General features: G+C 49.2%; 1 protein-coding gene across 1 annotated transcript; it reads right to left on the reverse strand.

Annotated features, from left to right (window-relative positions):
• Positions 1–18,259: 18,259 nt before the first annotated feature.
• LOC133370629 (mRNA decay activator protein ZFP36-like) lies at positions 18,260–27,643 on the reverse strand. Its single transcript, XM_061597214.1, has 2 exons — positions 27,372–27,643; positions 18,260–21,181 (listed from the first exon to the last, which is right to left on the reverse strand). Exons 1-2 carry the CDS (start codon positions 27,405–27,407, stop codon positions 20,144–20,146), a joined length of 1,074 nt encoding a protein of 357 aa, XP_061453198.1. The 5' UTR covers positions 27,408–27,643; the 3' UTR covers positions 18,260–20,143.
• Between the last annotated feature and the right edge of the window lie 146 nt (positions 27,644–27,789).

Here is a 27,789-nt window from a genome sequence, read left to right on the forward strand (position 1 = left end):
CAGCTTTTGGTAAAATTCTCAATATATTCTTTATAACTGATTGACAGAAGGAAATGAGTAATTGAGTTAATGAACAGCCCACGTACCAGTTCATATCTTAGAATATAATATACAAAATGTATACTCATCATGAAAGCCACTGAAGAAGACTAATTGTCGAAACGCGTCTGGCTATGGTATACATTGTTCATTATATGGGCACTGATTTTTTTACATATTTTGGGCCATCTTTTTATTACTATATGAGAATACTTATAAGGATTTTATATTGATTGTTTATATACATATTAAAATGTTGATATTATTTTATAACAATGCATTCTATGTAAGTACCTTACCTTTGTTTTGGAGCACTGTTTTAGCAATCCCTGAAGGTGACAATACTGAGCTAGGTGGACTGTTGATTTAACTCAGTATAAGGCAGCTTTCTATGAGATACTGCTAAGAGCTGATGACTCTGAAGTAGATTGGCAAATTATTTATTTATTTATTTATTTATTTATTTATTATTTGATTTATATCCCGCCATTCCTCCCGGCAGGAGCCCAGGGCGGCAAACAGAAGCGCTAAAAACACTTTAAAACATCATAAAAACAGACCTGAAAATACATTAACATAAAACAACATTAAAAACATCTTTTTTAAAAGGGTTAAAAAATTATTAAAAAAACACATATTAACAAGCAATTCCAACACAGATGCAGACTGGGATAGGTCTCAACTTAAAAGGCTTGTTGAAAGAGGAAAGTCTTTAAAAGGTGCTGAAAAGCTAGCAGAGATGGCGCCTGCCTAATATTCAAGGGGACCTTCAGGTGGCAGGCACCTTCCCATCTTCAAATCTGTTCCTTGGCTTTAGGACAACCGGAAGAAAGTCCTTTGCCCAACAACCCATCATTAGCCTATGGAACTGGTTGCCGCAGGATGTTGTGGCCGCCACAACATGATGCAAGTGCACATAACTTTCAATATCGATTAATAATTTCCACTGCTAATTTCGCCTTGGCAGCAAAAAAGCTTAGAGCTATACATGTTTTGAACAGTGGTAGTAAATGATAATCTGATATTTTACTCTATCAATTTCTGAATGTTTTATTTTAAATTCTGTTGTAACAGCCACTGGCTATATACAATTACTAAATAAAGAAAGAAAGATTACATGGAAGAAGAGGAAGTGCCCTGGCAGGTGCTATTCACTATGACAGGTAGAATACAAGAGGCGCAAGTTTAAAAATAAATTAAAAATTTAAAGAACGGCTAAGTGGAACCTCCAAGTACAGAGGAAATATATCTGCAACTACCAGGTGCAGAGGGCAAGCAACAAGCGTTGGCTGTCACCATCTTTGCCCTTTTTATGAGCTTCTTAGGGGCATCAGCATGTACAAATTCCTAGACTAGACATAGCTTGGTCTGATCCATGTATATTCTCCCACGCACATGCATTGCTGATCAAGGTCACAGCCACACAGTATCCATTTAAAGCATAGGGCTTCTTCCAAAGGTTCCCAGATCAGTAGTTTCTTAAGGGAGCTGGGAATTGTACCTCTGTGAAGGGGTAAACTACAGTTCCCAGGATTCTTTGCGGGAAGCCATGAGCTTTAAATGGATGGTGTGAATGTGACCCTACTCTATTCCTTTGTCCTTTTAATCCAGGTGTTGCCAATCTTTCATGGCCAGTGGGTACTTATGTGTTGTGGGCACCCCTCCCCCTTTGATTGCTTCTCTTCCCCCTCCCCTGGGTCAGTTCCCCCCCCCTACACACACAAGAGAGAAATACACATTATTTGCATTTCTAAGCAGTTTGGGTAAAAGTTGGATCCAGTAGAATTAATATGGATCCTCTTGAATTTGCATGATGTTACACAGAATCTGCCAAAACGCTACCACACTCAAGTGAAGTGGTAAACCAGACAGTAAAAATCACAAAACACTGAGCCAAGGCACAAATCCTCATGGATCTTCATAATGTTTACATAGGATGACAAGACAACCACCAATAAATCTGCGGACACAGAGGTGACCCATGATTTGATGGTAGTTTTGAGGGGATCCCTTGTTAAAAATATGACGAACCATAAAGATTTGTGCCTTGGATCCACGTTCTTGTGCCATGGCAGTGTTGGAGGCAACTGGCGACTGATTTGTACAGTTCAGTCAATGGAGACAGATGAGATCTGTGATCTGATTGCACTTGGGTGTGGAACCCTTGGGAAAATATGCAATTTCAAGAGGATCCACTTCAGTGGATCTGAGGTTCGCACTCCACTCTCTCTCTTGATTCCTGTGGTACACACCACTTTATTCCCTCTAGATTGGTGTTCTTCAGCTTTGGGTGTTGTTGGACTACAGTTCCCTTGATCCCTTGACAAGTGGCTAAAGTGTCTGGGGATGATGGGAGTTGTAGATCAAGAGTATCTGGAGAGCCAAGGTTGAGGAACACTGATCTAGATGCTCAGGTTCCCTCCCTGCAGCCCCCTTGGTTGCTCCTCCTTTTGTTCAGCTGTTCGGGTGCCAATCTGAACTTTGAAAAGCACATAGAGGTGAAAGAGGAAGTGGGAAAGAGCATCACCCTTCCAACTTCCTCCTTCAGCTTTATGCAGAAGTTGCCAGCAAAGGCGGGGGCGATATCATGGACCTGGCTTCCCTGCAGCAAATGTCACTGCAGTGTAACGGGGTGGGAGGGGCAAGGCTGGGGGTGGTGCAGGCACACTGGCAGGAGCACTGGATTGGCTCTGCTGGCTGACCTGACCTCGCTGTCACATTGCCTAGTCCCGGTGCACGACAGCGATGCTGCTCCCAGGAGAGCAAGTCTGTGGTAGCACCCCTTCCCGTCAGCTGCTCCTGACTCTGTGTACTTGTTCAAGGGGGCAATCAGGGGGGCTCAGAAGCTTTGCAGGTGCCAAAGGAAGTCCTCAGGAACCCCACTGAACCCATGGATGCCACATCGATGACCCCAACTTTAACCTATCCTCTGAGTTATTTCCCAAACTCTTCTTCAAAAACTGTTCAAAGCTCATGGATTGCAGACAACTGTGGTTTTGAACAAATGCATTCAGTGTGGTTCACTCTGCTATCCTTTTGCCTCAGTTTTCCCCAAGGGTTAATTTATAGTGTGGGGGGGGGAGGGGTTGTGCTGGGGTTCAACTGGAAATTTGCTGTCTCACCCAGAAACCCTGCCTCAGAATCCCACCCTGGGCTGCTGTTTCTCAGTGGAAATGTATGTTCAGATGTACTTTCAGTGGCGGCTGGTGGCTCCATGTCAGTGGGGCAGTGGAATTCGCTCCGGGTTTTAGTAGGAACTTTCAAGGAGCTGTCCGAGGTGCTTTCATTACTTTTTATTATTTTAAAGGGACTGCTCTGATCGGCAACTAGTCTGGCCGAGGGGCCGCTTTGAGTGGCAGTGGGCCAAGCCTCCTCCCCGCTCTCTCCAAAACTTGGCCCTCTGGCAAATCCAGGAAGTGAACCCTGCGCCTCCTTCTCTCTTCTCCCCACAGTTCCTTCCCTCCTCCTGGAGAAGGAAGGAAGGAAGGGTGGAGGAAGGTCTTCTCTTGGGAAGGAAAGTGTTTATATATTTATTCCAAAATCTCTATCCCAACTTTCCGCCAGAGAAGCTCAGGGTGCTCTCCCCCTCCCCATTTTATCCCCATTTTATCCAGGGTCATGCATTTTTAAAAACACACCAGCGCATTTCAAAGGAGCATTCCCCCACCCCTCCGCCCCAGGAAAAGCATGGTGTGCCAGACTTGAATGGCGTTGTGTGGCAGAAAAGCTTGCCCAGAGACTGAAGCAAAGCGTTTGCCTGCAGAGCTGGCCAAAGTTCCTGGGCCATCTCCGCCTGCCACGGCTGGCTGCTGCGTCAGCACTCCAGCTGTTTGCCTTTGAGGGACAATGTGCCCCCCCCCCGCTGCTCTTCACATACAGTTACATTCCACGGGCGGCTGGGAGGCTGGCTCCTGCACCCGCCTCCCCCGCCAGCAGCTAGCCTTGGCACAGGAGGCCTCCAGCACACACTGAACTCTTGCGCGTACGCCCAGGCACCATCTGCTTCGGTGGCTATAAGTCCAGGTCCCCGACTCCTATTTCTTTGCCACTGGTCTTAGCTTTGAGACAGAACGTTTCATTCCCATCAGCCCCATACATTTAAAGCAGTTGTGGGGAGCCCTTAGCTCTCCAAATGTTGCTGACCTACAACTCCCATCATCCTTGGCCATTGGCCAGGCTTGAAAGGGTGGATGGAAGTTGTAGGTCAGCAACACCTGCAGGGCCAAAGGTGCCCCACTCCTGATTTAAAGCTATGTCTTATTTATTTATTTTTATTTAACAATATTATAGAAAAGACAATAATGCTGGAAAAAACAGAAGGGAGTAGAAAAAGAGGAAGGCCAAACAAGAGATGGATTGATCCCATCAAGGAAGCCACAGACCTGAACTTACAAGATCTGAACAAGGTGGTTCACGACAGATGCTCTTGGAGGTCACTGATTCATAGGGTCGCCATAAGTCGTAATCGACTTGAAGGCAGATAACAACAACAACAACAGTTTGTAAAAAAATAATAATACTCTAAGCGGTTTACAGAAAACATTGAAAATTATCAACAATTAAAAACAAGAAATCTAAAACATTTTTAAAACAATGAAAACAGCAACTAACTAAAAAGATTAAAGCACATTGACATCTAGATGTCAATGTGTCAACAAGATGTCTGAATGTGTCAACAAAAAAGCATTAAGCAGGTGCTGACAGGGCTACAGTGAAGGCGCCTTGCCTGATGTCAATAGGCAGGGAGTTCCAAAGAATATCACTTTAAACAGTCATGGCTTCCCCCAAATAATCCTGGGAACTTTAGTGTGTTATGGGTGCTGAGAGTTGTTAGGCAACCTCTATTCCCCCTCAAAGAGAAACAGTTCCCAGAGTTCCTCGGGAAGAAGGATTGACTGGGATCCTATTGGGAGGAAGGGCGGGACATCATCACCATCATCATCACCCTGGGAGGGGAATAGGGGGTCTCTCAGCATCCTTAACAAACTACAGTTCCCAGGATTCTCTGGGGAAGCCATAACAATTTAAAGGGATGGTGCTTGAAATGTATAGTGCAGATGGGGCCTAAAATGCAGCCAGAACCTGGGAAGAGCCTGGCTGATGGGTCAGGCCAAAGGCCCATCTAGGCCAGTGTTTCATTCTCACAGTGGCCAACTCATGGGCCTCATAATTCTGAAGAAAGGGCTGATTCAAAAAGAGACATAGGAAGCTGCCTGGTCAGACCCCTGGTCCATCTCAAACAGAGTTGCCTACACTGGCTGTTGCCACACTTGCAATCAGACGCATACACTGGCTGGCAGCGGCTCTCCAAGGATGGCAGACAGACGTCTCTCCCAACCCTACCTGGAGACACCCGGGGATGAATGGGGACCTCCTGCAGGTCCTCTCTCCTCAAACAATTGTCACTGCTGTTTATCTGCAAAAAACGAAAAAACACACAGAGAGGGAAAATATAATATTGGGTCAAAACGGACCCCAAATTTCCCAACAGGAAAGGCAACCAAGGGGTAATTCCCAGCAAAAGATGTGGGCGTATCTTTTGCAAACGTATTGTAATATTATAAGCACCAAAAGCCCGTTTGGGGGGTGGGACCAGCCCTCGCACGGGGGGGGGTAGGTAACCCGGCCACATTCCTGAAGCCCAGCATCACGCCCATCTCATCCCCAGTGGCAAAGAAAGAGCCCAGCGTGTGTCCCTGCCGTGGGGTTAGCCCTCTTGTATGCAAGCTCTGAAACTTGGGCCTCGAACTTGGCAGTTCCGTAACCATCAGCCGCCCCCTTTCCTTCCCCCCCCCATCTCGCCCACGTCACTTTATATTGTTCAGAGTAACTCAACACATTTCCTTTTAAGGGCAGTGCTTGGTCAAGGAGGCCTGGAGCTCCGTAGCCAAGGAAAAAAGAGGAAGAGGGGCCTGGTAGCGGGGGTGGGGGCTTTATTGCGGGGGTGCAGAAGAGACTCTCTTTGGTGATGCTTTAAAAGTAACACTGTTTGGGCCCGCCCCGTTTTCCCCCAAGTTAGGCTGCGGACAAAAGGATAAATTCAGAATAGGTCTCTCTCTCTGTCGCTAGTGTGTGTGCGGGTGCATTCATGCATGCAGCCGGGAGCCCTGGGAACTTCTGGGGCTGTGTAGGGGTAAAGTTACCAGGGCTCCCCAACTCAGCAGGTACAAGCCTGGGATCTACAGAGGAGTGCCTGCCAGCTTACGGACGGAGCCTGGTAGAGTGCCCGATGGAGACAGGGTGGCACCTGGTGGGTCAAGGAGCCTGGCTGTGTTCATTCAGGAGGAATGAAGCTCTGATGATGGGTGTGGGCAGGACAAATAGCAGAGGTTATAGCTCACCCCTTTGACAGCGCTTCCACCCTCTGCATTTTTCCTCCTTCTTGAGGGGAAGAAGAAGAAGTCCACGGTGCAACAGAGAGAACCAAGGGAGAGTTTTTTCTCGAAGGGGGGACACACACCACTCTCCTTCACAGAGGAAGGCAGAATGTCTGGAGGGAGCTCAACTGCACCGCACAGCCCACCACCCCAAGTGCTCCCAGGCCTGCCTCAAAGTGTTTTGGCACCCCTGGGCGGCCACACAACTGAAAGGCAGGGCAGGCTTCAGGAGCGGGCATCTCTCGGCCCACTGCCACTCTCTGGAGGCTGCTTGGCTAGCAGCTCCTCCCTCCCTGAGCAGTCAAGCACGGGCTTGCTGGAGGAGATTGCGCATAGAGACATGGGAAGCCCCCTTATTCTGAGTCAAACTCACTGGTCTGTCTAGCTCAGTATTGCTTACACAGGCTGGCAGCTGCTCTCCAGGGTTTCAGAGATGGGACATTCCCAGCCCTGCTTGGAGATGCCATTGGGGACTGAGCCTTGCCCACGCAAGGCAAACTCTCTCACTGAGCTGTGGCCCAGTACCCGCTTCCACTCACCTTGTGCATTCTCTCTAGGGCAGCTGTGCGGATTGGGTCCAGAGAGCAAGCGGACGGGCAGCATCAACAATGGAGAGGAGCGGAGGGGCCCCCCACTGTAGGCATCTTGTCCGAGGTCCCTCAAAATAAGAGAGGCACTGTAGGAAGGGCCATGGCGCAGAGGCTGCTAGGAGGGACTGCCCGATTTGGGACCGCATGCACTATGCTCTACTGGCACATTGCTCACATGGGCTGCTGATGCTGTCGGGCTGGTACCACGCATGGTGAATGATTGCCATCCCCTTCTCCCTCCCAGGGACCAAACTCACCCAGACAAAATTGGTTTGTTGAACCCGGCCAGCATTTAGCTGGTAGCGAAGCGGTTGTATACGCAGCAATTCCTCTGAGCTTGTGGCGTGAAGACATGCTGTGTTTCTCCATCCTGGTAGAATCCATCAAATACCCGCAAGAAGTTGCCTCAGGCTCTGACTGCATGTTGGAAATGGTTTTCTGGGGTCACCGTATGAATGGCATATGTCAGGAATGCTTTGATTTGGATTCCTGCATTGAGCAGGGGGTTGGACTTGATGGCCTTATAGGCCCCTTCCAACTCTAATTCTGTGATTCTAAGGGCATCTGTTGAGGGGCCACTTAATGCAAAGAGGGCACAGGTTTCTATCAAACTGTCATACCCTGACTGATATGTGCAGGTGCACATTTTGAAATAATGGCGAAGATTTCAATAGCATATATCTCATGGTCCCCCGAGTGGGTAAGGCTGCTACCCAGAGCTGTCTCACTCTGCTGCCCAAAGCCGCATGGCTCTCCCTTTCATCGTTTAGAAGAGAGGAAGAAAGGTCTGGTTGCTGGATCAGGCCAAAGGGAAGCCATCAAGTCCAGTATGCTGCTCTTCAGTGGCCAACCAGGTGCCCCCAAGGAAAAACCCCAAGCAGGCCCTGTGCGCAACAGCACTCTGGTCCTCAGCAACTGGCATTCAGAGCCGTAAACCGGATTTGGATCAGGAGCCTTTCAACACAGGAGTGTCCTCCGACAGCAATTCGAAAAGAGGGGACTCTCCTCTGCAAAGTAGGATGCAGGGCCCTAGGGTTGTATCCAGTGCTAGCCTTACTCACAGTAGACCCATTGAAGTTAATCATCAGTGGCATGAAAATGCTGTCGTAGGAATCCATGGTGCTGCCGCTTTTGGAATACCGTGCACAGTTCTGATCGCCTCACCTCAAAACGGAGATTGTAGAGCTGGGAAAGGTTTGGAGAAGGGCAACCAGAACGGTCAAGCGGGTGGAGCGACTCCCCTGTGATGAAAGGTTGCTGCATTTGGGGCTTTTTAGAGAGAGAAAAGAAAAGGCGAGTCAGAGGGGACATGATCAAAGTGTGTAAAAGTATGTGTGATGGGGAGAAAGCGGATAGAGAAAAACTTTTCTCCCTCTCTCATAACACTACAGAACTCACAGGCATCCAGTGACGCTGAATGCTGGGAGATTCAGGACAGATGAAAGAAAGGACTTCTTCCCGCAGCGCAGAGTGAAACTATGGAACTCGCTCCCACAAGAGGCAGGGATGGCCACCAACCTGGATGGCTTTAAAAGAGGATGAGACAAAGTCATGGAGGATGAGACTTACCAATGGCTACTAACCCTGATGGGTATGTCTACCACGCCCAGTCAGAGGCAGTCTGCTTCCGATACTGGCTGGCTGCAAACCCCAGGAGGGGAGAGCGCTCTTGCGCTCAGGTCCTGCTTGTGGGCTTCTTCCCATGAGGGCATCTGGTTGACCTCTGTGAGAACAGGATGCTGGACTAGATGGGCCACTGGCCTGATCCAGCGGACTCTTCTTATTGGCCGTAACTAACTCAGCTTCATTTACTTCAGTGGGTCTACTCATACTGCCCCACTTCCCTCCCATGTACGAACACGCTGATGGGAGGGGGTGGGAATGCAGGATGTGGCTGCAAATCCACCTCCATCTTGCCAGCAAGGAAGACAATTTGTTCATCTGAGGTTGCCACTCCGAGCACCCCTTGAGTACCTTGGGGGTTACACTCAGCCCTGTGTTGATCTAACATGGCCATCCAGAACCTGGTGCCGTCCAGATGTAGTGTTGGACTACAAAGACAGCTCCTAACTGAAGGGAGCTGTAGTCCAGCACATTTGGAGGGCACCAGGTTGGGGAAGGTGGCCAGAAGCTTTGGTCCAGGAATGGAAGTGTGTCAGCCTTAAGGTCGCCAACGTCCTGAGTGTGGGAGAACTGGCCTGCTCACCTGCTATTTGTGCCTTTTAACAGCCAGCCTGCCGTGCAGAACTGGAAACTAGCTTGTGTGATGCTGTTGACACCAAGGAGGGAAGCGTCATCTTCTGCCATATATCAAGCTATTGTTAGAAGCATAGCTATAGCGGCTGGTGAAAATGTTGCCAACCCTTGCCAGTGTGTCTTTTCTTTTTCTTCTCATTGTCGATATAGTGGTGAGGGACAATTTGCAGGGCCCCCCCACATTTTCTGACACTGCCTGCCCCTGCAAGAAGGCCTGGGGGTGCATCAAACTGGGGCTCCCAAAGCACGCTGCTGTTGCTGTGTCCCCCACCCTTTCCATCCGGCCAGCTTGCACACTTCCTGCCCATGATGCAACTTATTTTGTGGTCAGAAAACTTCCGCTTCAAGCAAGATAAGGGATTTTGCAGATCTGCCACCTGCTCGTCTCTGGGCCTCTTCATCTCATGCTGAGAACAAGACGGGCATTTACAATTCACTGGCCCCTTTTTTGTGGGATCATGCGAAAGGGGAGATGCCCAGCCCCCAACACACACACTTCTTCAGTTTGCCAGTTCATTCCCAGGCCCGATCCAAGATGCTCACGTTAGTGGGTAAAGCCCTAAACCAGGAGTGGGGAACCTTGGCCCTTCAGGTGTTGCGGAACCACCGCTACCATAATCTCTAGCCATTAGCCCTGTTTGCTGGGGTTTATGGGAGTTGCAGTTCAGCAACAGGCTCCCTCACCTGCAAACGACTCAGGCCCCAAATATCTGAAAGTCCACCTCCTTCCCTACAGCTTGTGGGGCAGAAGATACCCACACACATACCCACACTTTCCCAAAACATCGCTTTGAGTCTTCTCTTTGGAACCTGTTCTCAGTGCTAACCTGTTCTTTTGCTAAGTAATGCAAAGGGTATCTGTGCACATACAGAGTGTCTTTCCCTCACCAGCCCTTCTCCTCAATCTGCAGTTTGAGGAGCAGGAGTTATAGGACAGAGCAGGCAGGCTTGAGCCTGTGTTGATCTGACCAACGTCCCCACCACCACAGTTTCCCTCATCTAAGGTTTGTGGACCTAGCGGATCATGTTGAGAAAGAAACACTGGCAGCTGGTGGCTCCATGTCAGTGGGGCAGTGGAATCTGCTCCAGGTTTTAGTCTGAACTTTCAAGGAGCACCTTGAACAGCTCCTTGAAAGTTTGGCCTAAAAGACAGAGTGGATTCCACTGCTCTGCTGACATGGATCCACCAGCCGTCCCTGGAAAGAAAGGCCATCTAGCCTCACTATTTCTTATGAGACAGAACCATCCCCTGCCACCCCCTCACAGACCCACTCACATAATCTGCCCGCCCCCCACAGCACCACAAGCAGAGAGCAGAAAGGTGGTGGTATGGATCATAAATCTGAAAGCTCCTCTGCAGAATCCCTGCATACAGAAAAGAAAGAGCCCTAGTACAATCGTCTGATATGCTTGCTTTCTCCATGCAGAGGATTATTTTGTGTGAAGGGGGATTCTGCCGCATGACCTCCCCATCTGCTGGCTGAAGAAGAGGCCTCAGGCAGGCGCTTGATCTGGCTTGGCTGCAGTTTGAGGGCGCTGCTGAGAGGGGGCAGACACCCCAGACATTGAGGTTACTAGGGGCAGGTTTTGCCACGCACATCCGAGCGGGGTCCCAAAGTGAACCCCTTCATCTCCTCCCACATAAGGGAACAGGAACCTGCCCACTTCCTCCTGGTGCTGGGTGGCCTGATTTCTACCAGCAGGGACCCCCTCAGGACAGCAAAGGGAGAGCAACAGCCATTTCTTCAAGGTACAGAGCAAAGGAGAAAAAGCAAGTGGGGCTAGCCCCTTGTCTCTGCTGAGTGATTGGCTGCCTTTGGCCTTCCCTCAGTTGTGCACACTGGGGCTGGTGGGAGTTGCAGTCTCAAACTTCTGGAGGACACCATCTTGGCTGTGGCTACCATAAAAACACCTCTAAGCAATTGACCAATAAAAACATCAACAATAACATATGTAACACAAGTATATATATTGTTATGGGTTTGGGGGTTGAGATAGATGATTTCTATGAGTCCCCTTAGGCTCTGCAGCTGAGAAACCTGCTCCGCTAGTCTAATAGAGTGGCTGTGTGGGCTAATGTCTCTGTCAAGTGCCCGAATGGGCCAGAGAGATCCTCTTGTTATTCAAACTCTTCAGCAGAGCTGAGTCTGAGAAAAGGCTGGAGACAGGCAGAGAGGCCTGCCCCCTGCACAATGACTTTAGGATGCCTCCTGTAAGCCTGATGGAAAATGCAAGATCTGCTGGACTGCTCATGCTTTGAACCTCTCCATCTTAAGCTCAGGTTGGAATGTGCGTGACTAAAAACCATATTCCCTGAAAGACGCCGCAGTCTCCGCTGATCTTCTTTCCAAGGAAACCAAACCCTGGGTCAGCGCAGGGACCCCTGGAGATCTCTCACTGATATAAATAAATGAAAACAATGTTATATATGAAAAGCAATGCAATCCTTTCCAGCTGGGGATATCAAGGGTTGAACCCAGGACTTTCACGCATGTGCTCTACTACTCAGCTGCTGGACCCCCCTTTTATGGAGCAGAGGAAAAACTGCCCCATCCCACCTCGCTCTCTTAAAAAGTTGGGGTCTGGGGGGGCAGGGGGAGCAATGTGCAAAAGAGAAGGAAAGAGACAGAAAGGAGCCCCCTGGAAGCCTTTTTTTGCACAGAAAAGCAGAACTGAATGCGATGAGGAAGCTGGGAGGCCTGCTTCCCCTTCTGGAAGCTGCAGCAGAGCGTGGGCTCGTAGCTCAGCAGGCCGGCTGGCTGGCCGGTGCACGGAAGAAGCGTGTGGGTGTGCGACTGCATTGCTTAGCCATCAAGTGTTGCCCACCCTAATGCAGCCTTTGCCAACCTGGCGCCCTCCAGATGGACTACAGCTCCCATCAGCCTCAGCCAGCATGGTTGGGTGAAGGCTGTCGGGGTCTCTCTGGTGCAGTCCCCAAAATTCCCCCCAAAAGGAATGCATGAGGTAAGATACTACAAAAGCCGTGATGGGAGGCCTCAAGGAAAGTCCTGCTGGACCAGTCCAAGGGGCAAAGCCACACCACATATTGAAAGCACTTCCAACTCACATTTAAAACACATGACTTCCCCTCAAAGAATCCTGGGACCTGGGGCTTCCCCCTCGCAAAGGCACACATTCCCAGGATCTTGCAACAAACTACATCCGGAGTCTCCCCTTTGCTGTGCCCCTGCAACTGCTATTCCGAAGCATAGTGCCTGCAGTTTTATATTTTCAACTCATTTAACTAGGGCCACACGCACAGCATACATTTCTTCCACTATTATTCTGCTTTAAACAAGTCAGATTTCCCCCAAAGAATGCCGGGAAGGGTAGTTTGTGAAGGGCGCTGAGAGTTGTTAGGAGACTCCTATTCTCCTCAGGGAGCTACAGTTTCCAGAGTGGTTTAACAGTCAGTCCCTCTTCCCAGAGTACTCCAGAAATTGCAGCTACACCTCCCAGGATTCTCTCGAGGAAACCACGGCTGTTTAAAGTGGAATAATAGTGGAAGAAATATGTGGATGTGAATATGGTCTCAGTGTGGGGTTCGCTCACTTTCTGCCATGGGCCAGCCACCAACTCTCAGCTGACCCTACCTCACCTGGCTGTTGTGAAGAGAGGAGAATTCCGTCTAGCCCACATTTTCAAGTGAACAGATGCAGTTTGTACCTCTTGGACAAATATACGGATCAGAAGATCCACATGATTATCCTTCAGATTTACACGTCTCCAAATTTTGTGATATAGTCCTCAGCCCAAACTAGATACCAAAATGTATAACATGCCAACAATAATAGCAATAGTAGTAATAATAATACCTCACCAAAACATATGCAAAAACATGTATTTTAGCATAACATAAAATTTAGAAATCCACACATTGAGATAAAGGGTGGCATTCAATTAACGTGTCCGTCAGCAAAAGGATTTCCCTCCTCTCCTCCCTCTGCATGTGCCATGTGCCCCCCCTCCCAAAGTCTGCTCCAGAGCGCTGGAAAAACCCCAGAACAGATTTCCAGCGGGATGGAAGTCGAGGGAGAAAGTCCTGTCGTGCAAGTGGAAATCCTTGTGCTGTTGGGACACGTTAGCTGGACACAGCCCAAAATGCATATTTAAAAATTAACTTTTGGATGATTTTTTAATTAAAAAAAAACACAGAAGGAAGAGACTGATGAATGAGCATGCATGACATTGACATACGCTGGCAACAGAGGATGCCTCCATCCCTGGCTGGCCTTGCGGTCAGGGAGAGTGGTGCAGCCAACTCAAGCAGCAGGTGTTGGCGCCCAGAGGAGCAGCCCCCTCACCATTCCCCCTGAACTTGCCTGCCCTTCGCCCCTTAAGCTGGGCTTCTGCCTCAGCTGCAGTGGAGGACATTGTCCTACCGCCAGCAAGTAAGGATTGATAGAGGTGAGGTCGAGTCGGGTTCTGTATGTGGAACGGGGAGGCATCACTTCCTTGTCCTTTCCCTTAAGCAGCAAAAGAGCTGGAGGAGGGGCCTGGCACAGGAGAGGCCTCGACTTGAAGGTGGCCCCGAATTTACATCCTTATAGGAAAGATATAAATCATGCATAAGCATTTTATTTTCTATACTAAAGGTAAAGGTGTCCCTGCACTTATAGTGCGAGTCGTTTCCAACTCTTAGGGTGACGACTTGCGACGTTTACTAGGCAGACCATATATATGGGGTGGGATTGCCAATTCCTTCCCCCGCCTTTCGACTTCCTCCTTTGGATGGAATCGAACTCTGGCCGTGAGCAAAGCTTCGGCTGCGTTACCGCCGCTTACCACTCTGCGCCACGGAGGATCTTATTTTCTATACTAAGTACACTTATATCCCACCATTCCTCCAAGGTACTCAAGATGGCAAAGGTCCTTCTTTCCTCCCCCCCATTTTATCTTCACAACAACCCTGTGGGGTCAGCTGGGCTGAGGGAGGGTGACTGGCCCCGGGGTCTCCCAGTGAGCTTCATGGCTGAGTGGGATTTGAACTCTGGCCTCCGAGGTCCTAGTTCAACACTCTAACCCAGCCTTTCCCAACCTTTGGGGGTCCCCAGATGTTGCTGGACTACAATTCCCATAATTCCTGACCATTGGCCATTCTGGCTGGGGCTGATGGGAGTTGTAGCCCAACAACATCTGGGGACCCAAAGGTTGGGAAAAGCTGCTCTAGCCACTACACCTCCCTGGCCCTCTGTTAGCCTTCCTCAATCTGGAGCCCTCCGGACATTTTGGACTGCAGCTTCCATCAGCCCAGCCAGGGGAAAGGCGATGAGAATTGTAGGCAAAAGCTTCTGGAGGGCACCAGGTTAGGGAAGGCTCATCAAAGCATTTCTGGGCTAGAAATGCGATAGAAAAGCAAGGCCTTCACAAGCTGAACAAATGAAGGAAGCCCTGAAGACACTCTGGGGCTCCAATCGGTCTTGGAATTGTGAAGTGGGGAGAGAGCATAAGAAGGTTCCTTATACTGAGTCAGACATTTGGTCCATCTAGCTCGGAATCGTCGATATGGACGGGCAGCAGCTCCCCTGGGTTTCACGCAGGAGTCTTTCTGCAACCCTTCCTGGAGACGGGGCCTTCTGCACGCAGAGCGGATGCGCTGGCATGGGCCTCAGGTGCACGCCTGGGCTCTTAGCACTGAGTCCCAGAGTTGAACTGAGCAGACAGGGAAATGCTGCCAAGAGGGGTGACAGAGGGACAAGGAGCAAAGGTCTGGTGCCACTGCAGGGAAGAACGTCCTTGGCCTGTCATCAGCCCTCCCTGAACTTTGGTCTTGCACCAAAGCCACGCATGCAGGCGCTTGCCCAATCGCTGGGTGGACTCTGGCAGCCGCTTTCTTGCTGGGAACAGGCAGCCAAGAGAGATCTCTTAACCAGCTGGAGCTCCTCTGTGGAGACCTTGGTCTATGCAGGCCACAGAAGGAGGGAGGGATTGGAAGGGCTATAAGCAGAGCCCTGGAGCTCGATCAGGCCAAAGGGGGCCCATCTAGAGCAGCCCTTTGCTCTCTGAGTGGCCAAGCAGATGCCCCAGTGGGAAGCCCACAACATCCCCCCTACTTGCAACTCCCAGCAATTGGTATTGAGGCAACAGTGGAGGTAGAACACAGCCATTGTGGCTAGTAGCCATTGACAGCCATAGCCCCCATGAATTTGCCTAGTCCTCTTTTAAAGCCATCCAAGTTAGTGGCCAGCAGCACCTCTTGCGGGAGCAAGTCTAGAGTTTAACTATGTCCTGTGCAGAGCTTGGAAAGTTCATTTTAAAAAGGAACTAGTTCAGCACGCTCCAAAAGGAACTAATTCCAGTTCACGTTTGTCCCTTTGCAAAACAAAGTCGTTTTGTTCACCTTCAGGTCACAGTCAATTCAAGTTCAACCAAATAATCCTCGGAGGTGGTACTAATGTCAACAGGGTTTTTTTTTTGTTGCTTATTTTAAAAATTCTTTTAAAAAAATTCACTGAGGTTTTTGGTTACCTGGAGGTGGAAGTGGTAGGCTCGCCTCGCAGATACCCTGATTTTGTTCGTGTGGGGTGTAGATCAGCCTTGCCAAACTGGTGCTGGCACATCTAGTTTTGAACTACAGCTTCTATTAGCTGTAGCCAGCACAGCCATAGGATGATGCAGCTGATGGGGATTGTAGTCCAAATATCTGGAAGGCACCAGGATGGCAGAGACTGAAATAGGTGGTTATGGTTGAAAGAAGTTGTTTGTTGTGTCTCCTTTCTGGGATATAATAAGGAACAGAAACAAAAAAGGGAAGATCCAGGTCATATGTAGACATCTTTTCCCCGGTGGTTTTTGCTTTCAGATGTACAGCTTTCCACAACATTTCCTTCCTTCACGTGGAGGGGAAGTCTGATTTTAGAATCTGAGAACCCGACTCTGCTGTGCCTTTTGTTTTGCAATGTAATATGTCAGTTGCTCAGTCTAGGAGGTGACGACGTACCCAAGCCCAAAACTGTTTACCCAAAGCATCAAGCACAGCAACCAGCAGGTTCTTCGAGTCTGGGTAGGGTTAGGGTGATAACATGGGTGTTCCCGCTGTGAGAGACCTGCTGGCGTGCCCTAGACTTCTGGAATGTAGTCAGACCGCACCCCACTCAGCGTCAGTGTTGACGCAGGTCTCAAGCTCCACAGCTCAACAAGTTCACAGCTCAAGGAAGCAATGTGCAAACCAGGCCAGACCCCCCAGTAGTTTCACAGGCATGCAAAATGCTCTTGTAAACACCCATTGCACACGGCAACACTGGAATTAGGAGCTGTATATCCCTGGGAAATCTTCCTTGCTCTGTGGGCTTAGATTGTTTTACAAGGGGATTAGCCAGATTCACAGAGGATAAGTTTATCAATGGATGCAAGCCATGAGGGCAGTATAGATCCTCCAGAGTCAGAAGCAGTATACCTGTGAACCATGGATACTGGGGAGAAATAACTGGAGAGGTCTATTGCTGTTGTGCTTTGCTTGTGGCTTTCTAGAGAAATCCCACCATTGGAAGCAAGATCTTTGGACCTGATCCAGCAGGACTCTTCTTACATCTATCTGATGAAATCAAAGTTGCTCAGGAAGAGAGAATTGGAAGCCATCACTCTGATTCACAGCTATGAAATGCCAGTCCCTAGAGACTTGCCGATGTCACAACCTGAGCCTTTCTGATGGATCCTTAAAATAATTTCCAGCTGGATTTTGATGTCTGGGGTCAAACGTTTAGTTGCAGGCGTTTCGGACAGATACTTTAAAATAAGGCTTGACTTTTGGGCTTATAATTCTACAGCAGCCTTCGCCAAGGTGGTGCCCTCCAGATGTTTTGGACTACAACCCCCACCAGCCCAGGCAGCAAAGCTGTGCTCCCATCAGCCCCAGCATCATATAGCTGTGCTGGCTGGAACTGATTGAGGGCACCAGCTTGGTGAAGGCTCGTTTACAGTCTGCCCACCTGAGAATTAGGAACTTTGGAGGGGCCAGCACTTCATGTAAAATAAAAACTGGACAGTCTTTACAGGTTGCTTACATCTGCCCGAAGTTTTGAGATTGGCAGTGTGGCTTTCTGGCTTCTGTGCAGGTGTGTAGGCCTGTCCAAAAGCTATCAAGGCTGGGTGTCCCCTTGGGGAGCCAGGAAGTACCTAAAGAAGAGCCTGTAGGAGGCAGGGAGCCTGGAAGCAGAGAGCGGCGTACAGAACTCTGCCAGTGGATTTTGTAAGTCATTTACGGGATGGGATGGGGACCAATGAGTTTAAATTTGCAATTAAATCCTGCTTCTCTTCCACCTCTTTTAAATGTTCCAAGTCTTAAGGGAAAAAAAACCTGTTCAGATTTAAATCCATGTGTTTTCAATAGTGCCTGTTTTATGTTCAGTAGATTATCATCTAGAGGTGTGCTAGAAATGCAAGCACAAGGTTTGGGGCTTACATCTCTCTCTCTCTAGCCCAGCACACATCTGTGGAACGTGACAATTCTGCACAAGAGGAGGTTTTGTGTTGGGCACAGAATTTCAGCATTCCCCTTTTATACTGTTTCTAGCCTTCATGGATGCAAATATAGGTTTGAAAGCATGTGCAACAAAGATGATCTTCAGTGATTGTGGGGTGGTGCTTCAGTGCCCTGTGTAACTCCTGGCTTTGCCAGGGTCCAGTGGAATAGATTATACAAAACAAGCCAATATATGCAAAGTGCTTGATTTGGATAATCCCTCCCTCCTCTCAACAGCAAAATCTAGATTATTCTGGAGCTTCTAATGTACACTGTGTTCAAAACCCTAATCAGCCATAAAGTATCTTGGATTGATCTGGCTGGTGTCTGTGAGAATACAATCCATTACAAATGATGAAGCATGTCCTTCAGCTGCAATGTGCCACAGAAATAGCTAGAAACAGAACTTCTTCCATAAGTGAATCATCAGCTTCATTATGCCTGTAGTTGTGTACTGGAAATAAATAATTACAAACATGATTCAATCTTTGAATTTATTATTATTATTAATAATAATAATTGGCTGCACCATTATTAGTTTGTTGCCTTTTTATCTGAAATTCTGAGATTCAGAAAAGAAATAGCAAACTTTTTTCCTAGCAAATAAAATAGCAAACTTTTTTTAACAATTTAAATTTTAGCACAATGTCTTTTTCATATTTCAAACACGAAAATATATATATATTATTTTTGGAATATTACAAAAAAGATAAATACAATATAAAATTCTGTTTGAATAAATAAGAGTCTATAAATAGTTTACATTTTGGTTTCACTTATCGCATTATTACAAGGTAAACATTGAGGGTTTCTTTTAAAAAACATACACACACAAACATGTTCCCCACAATAGTTATATGCAGGTGCTTAGCATCAACATTGATTTAAAAAATAAAGACACCCCCCCCCCGCTCACCCATCCCTTTTCTAGTCTCTGCTGATCTCCATCTTTTGTTGCTGATGCTGATCAGTGCAAAAACAAGTACAAGCAAGGCACGCAGCTGTCGAACTTATATCAGACAACTTGGGCTGATTTTACAGAGCAACAGGGGAGGGATTTTACTGCACGGGCTACAGGCTGAGTTTCTTGATCAAGGATTTGAAAGATGATTCATTCAGGAGAGCTACATCCTTTTTTAAAAACAACACCACCACCAAAAGGCAGAGAATATCTGCTTTGGAATCTTAGGTGCATTCTGACTTCCTATACCTCCTCATGGCTATGCCATTTGATTTTATTTTTGTTTTTATCCCAGCTTCTCAGTCCCTTGTTATTTGTGGGGGAGGGGACTGAAAGAAGGGAGGAATGGTATTCACAGTATGTTAGAAGCAACAAGGTTTTTTTAAATATAAAAATGGTTTTTTAAAAAAACCATCACCAAGACTGAATCTCTTGGCTCATTCCCCCTCACCAGATTTTACCACCACCGTGTAATCTGTTCCCCCCTCCCAAACAGGACAGGAAAAATAAAATCTGCTACATACGCAGGGGAGGAAGCGGCACTGCTCAATTTCCCTCCTGCGGGGGCACCTGGGAAAGCGGGGCGTTCAGGCACTGAATACCAACACAGCACCACCTTTTCCAGTGTCCCAGGTCCCTCCCGCCCCCCAGCACAGCTAGAGACTTTAGTAGATTGGGGAGGGACAAAGGAATGCAGCAGGTGGGGGACCTAGTCAGCCCCCTCCTTATCATAATAGGTCAAGAAAGATGGCGACTGCGGTCCAGAAAGAAACGAGGGCCCAACAGTTGGGAAAGGCTGCTGCGGGAGATACGGACAGACACCCCAAGGCTTCTCCCTGCTTTGTGATTGCTATCGCGGGGGTGGGGAGAGGGGGAGGAGGAAGAGGAGGAGTCACCCTGAAAAAAGAGCGTTGGGGAGTATAAATAGCAGGGTGTAGGAGACCAACAAACAGGCGAGGAAGGGGGGGAGGACTGCCGCAACGTAGAGGCCCAATTTAGTCCCCAGCCTGTCACATTGCTAAGGACTGCTGTTCAACGTAAGCCAGGCTCTTTCTGCCTTCAAACCTGCTTAAGGCACTAAGTTTTGGGGACACACAACAAATCAGAACCCATTTGGATTGGGTTTTTCCTCCCCTTTCAAAAGGCAATCCGCAACACGGTTTTCCAGGCACACTCGGATGCTTTAAGGGAGGGGAGACGGAAAGAAGCGCCCCAGCCTCCGCTTCCTCTCTTGCATCTGCAAAGGACTCGGCGACACATCAGGAGGTGACCTCCGGCGTCTGCTTAAAGATTTGCAGCAGCAACTGCTCTGAGGAGTCAGTCCAGAGGGTGGATTTAACAGCACCCTTTCCCCCCAAATGGTAAGTTCATACATACACATGAGTATTGACAAATCACTCCCCACATTGCAACCCGGAGCCATTTTTCTCTAAGGACGCCTGTTCCAAGTCCCGGCAGCTCACTCTGAGACGGAAAGTCGGTTGAAGATGGGCAGCCTGTGGGTGTTCCCCACCAGCCCACCAGGGGTGTGGAAATCGAAGACGGGGGAGTCGGAGCCACTCAGGCTGCTGGAGCTGCTGTAGGAGTCGGGGTCAGAGAGAGAGTTGGAGGACGGGGTCCTGGGCAGGTTGGCGCCCATGGAGGCCGGCATTCCAGGGGCAGCAGAGAAGCTGTCTCGATGGGTCTGGAACGGGTTGGAGAAGCCGCCAGGGTTGCCGCAACGGCATGCACAGCACCCTCCGGAAGCAGGGGTCGAGAGGGGCTCGCCCAGGGTGGAAAAGCGGGAGATGGGGTCCGAGTTCAGGTGGCCGAAGGTCGGCGAGAGGAGGTCGATGGGCTGAGGTGGCGGGGAGACAGACGGTGCCCGGGTGAAGGAGGCGGGGTCGGGGATGCCAGGCAGAGGGGAGGACCGGCGCCCAGCCGGCACCCCGGAGTAGCTGACGCTCTGGCGCAACAGCTGGGGGGACGAGGAGGAGGAGTGGGCCTGGGCCTCCTCAGGATAGTGGACGAAGTGGCACCGGGAGCCATAGGGGCATTCTCCGTGGATGTAGAACTTGTGGCATAGCTCCGTCTTGTACTTGGGGTGGCGGCTGACTGTGCGCAGCTCGGTGGTGCCGTGGGCAAACTGGCACTTGGCACCGTACTTGCATTTGCCCGTCTCGCTGAAGGTGCGGCAAAGCTCCGTCTTGTAGCGGGAGGAGAGGGCTGGTGCCAGAGGGGGTAGCTTGAGGGGCGGGAAGCCCGGGGGTGGGGGCGGGATGGCTTTGCCCTCAATGAGGCTGACGGAGCGGTCTGGCCGCAAGGGGGGCCGCCGGGCCGCCTCCCCCACAGGGCGCAGCTGCTCAGTGCTGGGGCTCCAGTGGCTGCGCAGGGGCCACACCTGAGAGGTCTCTCCGCTGCTGCTGTAGGGGGTCTCTGAGGAGCAGGCCGACTCGCGGCGGGAGAGGCAGGGGCGTGGCATGTCCTGCTCCTCGCTCAGCGAGAGATTGCGCAGGTTCTGCAGGGATGAAGGAAAGGAAGAGGGATCAGTTACAAAGTAGGACACACACCTGCACAGACGCGGGTTCAAATTCCTGCTTGACCACAAAGCTCACTGGGTGGCCTGTGGCTGCTCACGGGCTGCAAATGCACTAGCCGCCTACCCCAAAGCGTTTCCATGAGCCCTCCCGGATTTCAAGGCTTCCCAACTTGCCATAGACTGAACAGGCCTGTTCTCACACATTGCCCACCATTCGATTGCCCTACCTTGGATGACGGTATGCACAGATCTCCTTGACACCCGGACACAGAGCCTCTGACAGGTGAAGAGGCCAGTCCAGGCGTGCCATCCCCCCCCCCGAGGGCTTTCCCATTGCCTCAAGGGCAATGCTTTGGGCTTCACACGTTCATCTGGCAGCCAGCGGGGGCTGAGCAAACACCAGCCATGTGCACTGCGCGAGCCAGGCCTTGGAGACGGGCAACGGAGGGCACAAACCGAGGTTGCAGAAAAGCGGGTCTGCAACAGCTCTCTCCGTGGCATCTGCTCCCCAACAGCCTGTTCGCCTGAGCAAGCCATCCCTCAAGGCCGCAACTGCCAAACGGCAAGGACGCCTGTGTGAACGCAAGTGACGGCTCCGGCAGTGGTGTTTTGGTAACCAAGCCAAAGACCCATGACTTGGATTGCAGAGCTGGGAGAGGCACACGACCCTCCCTTCAAAGATCCTGGTTCTTCTCTCCAAGAACATGTCCTAGTTCTCCCCTCTAACCCCCTCCCCGTGTGTTGTAGATACTGAGAGGCATCTGGTGGATGAGGCAGAGGGAGAGAACTAACAAGGCAGGTCTGGCCGGAGGCTTCCTAAAGCAAACCAGGCACTGATGACAAGCAGCTAGAATGACGTCAGGAGTTTCATATAGCCGCGGTGGGTTGGGTCGGAGTTATTTTTAAAGTTGGGTCTCGTCCAGAGCTGGAGAGAGAACAGCTGTCGGGGTGGGTGCTGGGGGGGGATATGAAGCCTTCCACCTACTAGGCGCACATTATCACCTCATGGATTTTTAATTGGCTATTTTTAACGCGCCTTCGATCATCTCATCTAATTCTGAAGCTCAACCCCCACCCTCTGGAAAGTTCTCCGGTGCGAGTCCCACAGAAATGGACAGCCGCTGCTTCAAAAAAATCAAGGAACTTCTCTGCTCTGTTCATTCGTTCCCAGGGAATGTGTGCAGGAGAAGAGCCCAAAGAGTGGAGCCACTCCATTTGTTTTCAGCTCAGCCAGCCCCCAAATTTACAGGGCAAGTAACAATGAGCTGATTTACATTTCATTGAAAGCCACTGGTTTCCATTTAGATTCACTGGGTTGTATCCAAGTAAGTGCCACTCAAAGCAGACCCAGCGACTGGGCTCCAGCTGGGAGGAAGGGCAGGATTTAATCAAATAAATAAATGAATGAATGAACCAAAGCTAGCCGTGTCTATTAACTTCAGTGGGTCTACTTTGAGTAGGCCTCGTGTTGAATGCCACCCACTGTTTCGATTTTGTAACTTCGACTATAAATGGAAATATAAATAAAATATTAATAGAAAAATACATAGAAATTAAGTTTGAATTGGGTCTGTAGATTCTGACACTCAATAAGCCACACCTCAGATAGTTACAATGTCAAAAGTGAGAAAATAAACCGTTGTAACCCACTCACTCTGGGACCTGCTGGTGAAGGGCAAGTAATAAATTTAATACGAATAAAGAAGCCTCTTCTTCAAAACGGAAACTCGCGCGCTTGCCTTTCTTTCCTCTACAAGCATTCAAGGGAGCTGCCCCATTCCATGGTGTCTCTAAGTTTAGATGGATGAGGACATACAGGGAAGTCAGGGCAGCCATGCGAGGGATGAGACAGGTGGCCCTGCGGGTGCCAGTCAGGTCAGGCAGGTTTTAAAAAAGGGGTTGTTAACCAGGAAGGACTTGGCAGATGGGCGGAAGAAGCCTGACTAACAGGAAGAGAAGGTTTTGTGGCATGCATCTTTAAGAAAAAGGGGCTGGCAGTGGAAACCCTTGTGCAAAAGGAGGGAAGAAGAAGATGCCAATGGGAGACATATAGCCAAGAACCATGAGACCTAGAAACTTGAAACAAATGCCAAGAGGCAGAGAGAAAGGATGAATACTCAAAAGAGTGTGCTATAATTTGCGAGTTTCCTTTCTGTATTTTCCCTCTGATTTCACTGTTCTCTGCCTTAAATAAAGGTCTCTTCACCTCTGACAAATATAATCTGCAGTTGCAGATTGCGCCTTATTTTAAAAAGCCCCTCCCCCCTTGGTTTAAAAGCAGTTGCCCTTCCTTTCTGAACATTACTGTCCACCAAAGCTTTTTGGCATTTAAACCAGCAGGCAACACACAGACACTTTTCTCATCTTGCACCAACATCCTGCTGTACAGAAAGGGGTGCAGGAAGGAAAGGAATGTCGGGGTCATTTGCCCAGAGGTTTCCTGGAGGGCCTTTCTCCAGACTGGTGACTGACAGGCCTAGAAATTGCTTTTTGTTTTAAATCAACAGTTTTTAGAATTGCAAGATGGATGACTAAACGCAATAAAAACAAGAGATGTACCGTCTCTGTGGCTGGAGTCTTTAGTTTCAAACATGTTTAGATAAGTTAGAAGAATGACTTTTGCCCCAAACCACATTTCAGGATGTGATACAGAACACTGAGCTAAAGATACACCAGACCTGGGCCCCGTTTTAAATGCTGGGGCTAACTTCTAAGCGTGTAAAGTAGTAAGAAGAAAGAGTGCTCTTGGACAAGTGCAGAGTGTTCTTTCTTAGAACTGAGCTCTACAACCAAATTAAAATCAGACTCCACCTATATCTACAATCTGACTAGAAACTTTTGTCACGTTGTCTGCACCCTGTTAGTCTTCAAGAAACAGCTCCTTAACCATACAAGACATAAGACTCCTACCAAATTCAAGAGGTAGCAGCCCTTACCATCTAGTCCTCAGTCTTTCATTGACATAATCTATGAAGTTGGATAAGCAATGAGGAAGTATTTTTTAAAAATGCAGGAGCAAGGGGAAGGCTATCCTATGGGTGTCAATTCTCTTGGAGATGTTTTGAAAACTGGTTCCTGGCCTGGCGGCCACTGCCTCTCTACCACGTGAGTTTGGCAGCTCATTCCACACAATCACACCCAGATGTCTGTTGGGAAGGGTGCGGTCTATTTAAATGAGTGGTGCTTGCTAAGGCTGATGGAAGCTGTAGTCCAAAACATCTGGAGGGCACCAGGTTGGCAAAGGCTGTGTAGGCCATGGAGGCATGTATTATTCCAGAAGACACTAATGAACAGAGCAGGCTGATGCATTTTAAGCAGAACGATTTTTTAAAAAACATAATCCGCAGGGTACCCAACAGGCTTCAAGAGAACGCAACATTTTTCCTCGTTACAGGTATCATATTCAGGCTACAAATCACTGGCATTGATATGACTAGTAACTTTTATGACCATATTTTTGCAAGGGTGCTTCTATTGATGTGGGACCTGTTTCAGAGGGCTGGGATGTAGAAGAGCTGCCTGTTACTTAAAGCATTTTTTGCTGGACTGTTTAGGGATTGAAAAGGTGTCTATAACAATTTGTGGGTTCTTGATGAGATTTACCTATGCGCTCAGTCCATGCAAAGTGTTCCATGTAATTCAACAAACTTTATTTCTTCATTTCCCAATCTTGTCCAAGCTTTTCAGGGCTTCCAACTGAACTAACCCATTATCAGCTTATCGTAAGCTACGTTAATTTTTATGATATGCACAGTCTACTGACAGCATCTTGCACATCTAGTTATTATAAGATTTCTTGCCTGCCTTTCTCTATTAAGGTCCCAGGCAAACTATACAATTATCAAAGAAATAAAACCATCACAATGACAAAAAACATGCTCAGCCTCATCCAATTATTCTATAGGGGAAGCATATCACACCCTCTCAATAAATGCAAATATTTTGGAGAATGTTTTTCTTGTTTTGATTATCCCCCCCCCAGGAAACCAGGATGGTGTACTCTGTTCTTCCCATCCCCATTTATCTTCACAATAGCTCTGTAAGGTAGGTTAGACTGAAAGAGAATAACAGGGCCCAAGTCACCCATGGGATTTGAACTCCAGATCCTAACGACTGAAACCTAATCCTATTTTTCAGAACCCTTTATAGATGCCATACAGAAAATTGGAACGGTTGGAACAATTTTGTGCAAGGCAAATACAGGATTTTATTTCTTGGGGTTTTTGATGGATTAAAATCTGTGTACACATCTTGGATTGTACCAGTTTAAGGAAAGGGCAGACAGAGAGAGAGAGAGAGGGAGGGAGAGGGAGAGAGAGGTTGTGAAATCCAAACTTGGAATTCTTGTATCATTAGCACACAAAAGGCTGCTTGATCCCCAGTGTTCCAGCCAAGGGGAAGTAGGGAAAAAATGTAATTCTTGACATTAAAAAAAGTTGCTCCTCACTCCAGAAAGGGAGCCAATGAAAAGATCTCATCCCCTCCTCCCTTTGAGAGTGCGGGGTAGGCTGAAATCCAGGGGAAGAGGGACAAACAACAACAAAAGTAGGCATCCATCTTCCTCTGTCCATTTCCTTCTGTTTCTAAAAGAAAGATCAGTTTGAGGCACATTTATCGTGGAACAGATTTGCTTTTTCTAAACAGCAGCTAGATCATTCAGGAAAAACTTCCTAACTGTTAGAGCCATATGACAATGGAGCCAATTACCTAGAGAGGCAGTGGGCTCTCCGACACTGGAGGCCTTCAAGAGACAGCTAGACAGCCATGTGTCAGGAATGCTTTCGTTTGGATTTCTGCATTGAGCAGGGGGTTGGACTTGATGGCCTTAGAGGCCCCTTCCAACTCTACTATTCTGTGATTAAGGAGGGGCGGGCAACTTTAAGAAACCTGAAATGCTGTACATTCTTTTCAGACTTCTGCCAAGGGATGGTTACCCCTTGACTAGTCAGTACTGCAAGTAATCCCGTCCCTCAAAATTGCTGGAGCCCATGACTGCAATTCTACAGGTACGAGGGAGGCTGGAGCGGGTGAGGCACTCAAGAGTTCAAAATGGGGGTTCTTTGGAGAGTAGAGCCAAATTGTGGATTGGGTTAGTGGGAGCTGCGGCCCTTAGAAATGTTTTCCCAACGCTTATCTGGACACTGACTCTTTTGGCTGAAATGCTACACAGAACTCTGTGTCACTCAAAAGCTTGCATATTCATACAATGGAAGCTAGCCACACAAAAAGCATGGCGTTATTTTTCTGATATCTGTCATTCTTTCTGAAGTAACACACAATGCATGGTATGGAAAAAGAACTCCAAGGCTGTTGGGGCAGAAGTAAGTCATACAATGGGGGGAGGGGAGGGCTGTCAACAAGAAACCGGCTGCAAAACCACAGTGCCCCAAATAGATGTTCCTATCCAAAAGTCAGAAGGACACCTTTTCATCATAGCTTTGAACTGAAGTCCACTTAAAAAAAAATGAGAGAGAGCCAGATGTGGAGTCTGGAAATAGGGCCAGTACATTCACCCCTGTATGGAGCGTCTCTAGTAGTGCAAAGAAGAGTTCTGTGCGCTCTTGAAGCTTATTACCCAAGACCGGCAATCTTAGAGGAAACGTTTTGTGTGAACCAGGGCTACGCAAATATATTTCTAAGGATAAATCAGCCCCGCACAGAGCCGGGAAGAAAATTCCTTCCAACAATTCCTAGGTGACAAAACATAAAGAAAGGAAAGGAAATCGGGGTCTTGGCAGTCAGGCGTTGGGTCTTTCTGGGGTGTCCAGCCCGGTTTGGCGCATTCAGAAGCGCGTTTGCCAAAGGCGGCCGAGAAGAGGGCGCCTCTTCTGGAAAACGACCCTTCCTTGCTCAGTACCGGGCGGGTGGGCGGCCGGGCGGGCCGGGGAGAAGAGGAGGGAAGATATATGGCGGGGCGAGCCCCACACGGCTCGGACAGCAGAAAGGCGTCGAATCCACGCGCGGAAGGCCCCAGAACGCCCCGGACAACGAACAGAAAAGAAACCGAGGGCAGGCATGCGACGAAAGGCCTTCTTTGGGGGGCCCTTTCCCTTTCCTCGGTCCGCTGGGAAAGAGCGGGGGGGAGAACAAACAAACCAACAAGCCCGCATCCCCCCCAGTCCGTGCCCGGCCGGCGGGACTTGCGCGCTCCTGCGCCCCCGCCGCTCACCTGGTAGATGGTGCTGACGTCCAAGATGGAGCTCATCGCGGCTGGCGGCGCTTCGCGGGCGGGCTCCGGCCGGGTCTCGCGGCTTGCTTGGCGGGGCTGGTGCAGCTGGGGCGGTCCCGTCTCTTCTCCTGCGGCGCGCTCCGGCAACCCCGCCGCCTTGCTCGCTCGCTCTCGGACTCTTTTCTTGGGTTTTCCGGGGGGGGAGCGAGCCCGTCGACCATCCAGCTGAGCGGCGCAGCGCCTCCGCAGGGCCCTTAAATACAGTAGGCAGCGGGTGGGGAGGAGGCGAGCGATGAGCTCATCGCGGGCCAGGAGCAGCCGCCGGAGGGGAGCGAGAGGAGGAGACGCGGCCGGAGGAGGAGGAGGAACCTCCTCCCGCGCCTGCCCCCAAGTCCTGGACGCAAACTCAGAAGCAGAA

This window comes from Rhineura floridana, chromosome 15 (assembly GCF_030035675.1).
Source record: "Rhineura floridana isolate rRhiFlo1 chromosome 15, rRhiFlo1.hap2, whole genome shotgun sequence".
NCBI lineage: Eukaryota > Metazoa > Chordata > Lepidosauria > Squamata > Rhineuridae > Rhineura > Rhineura floridana.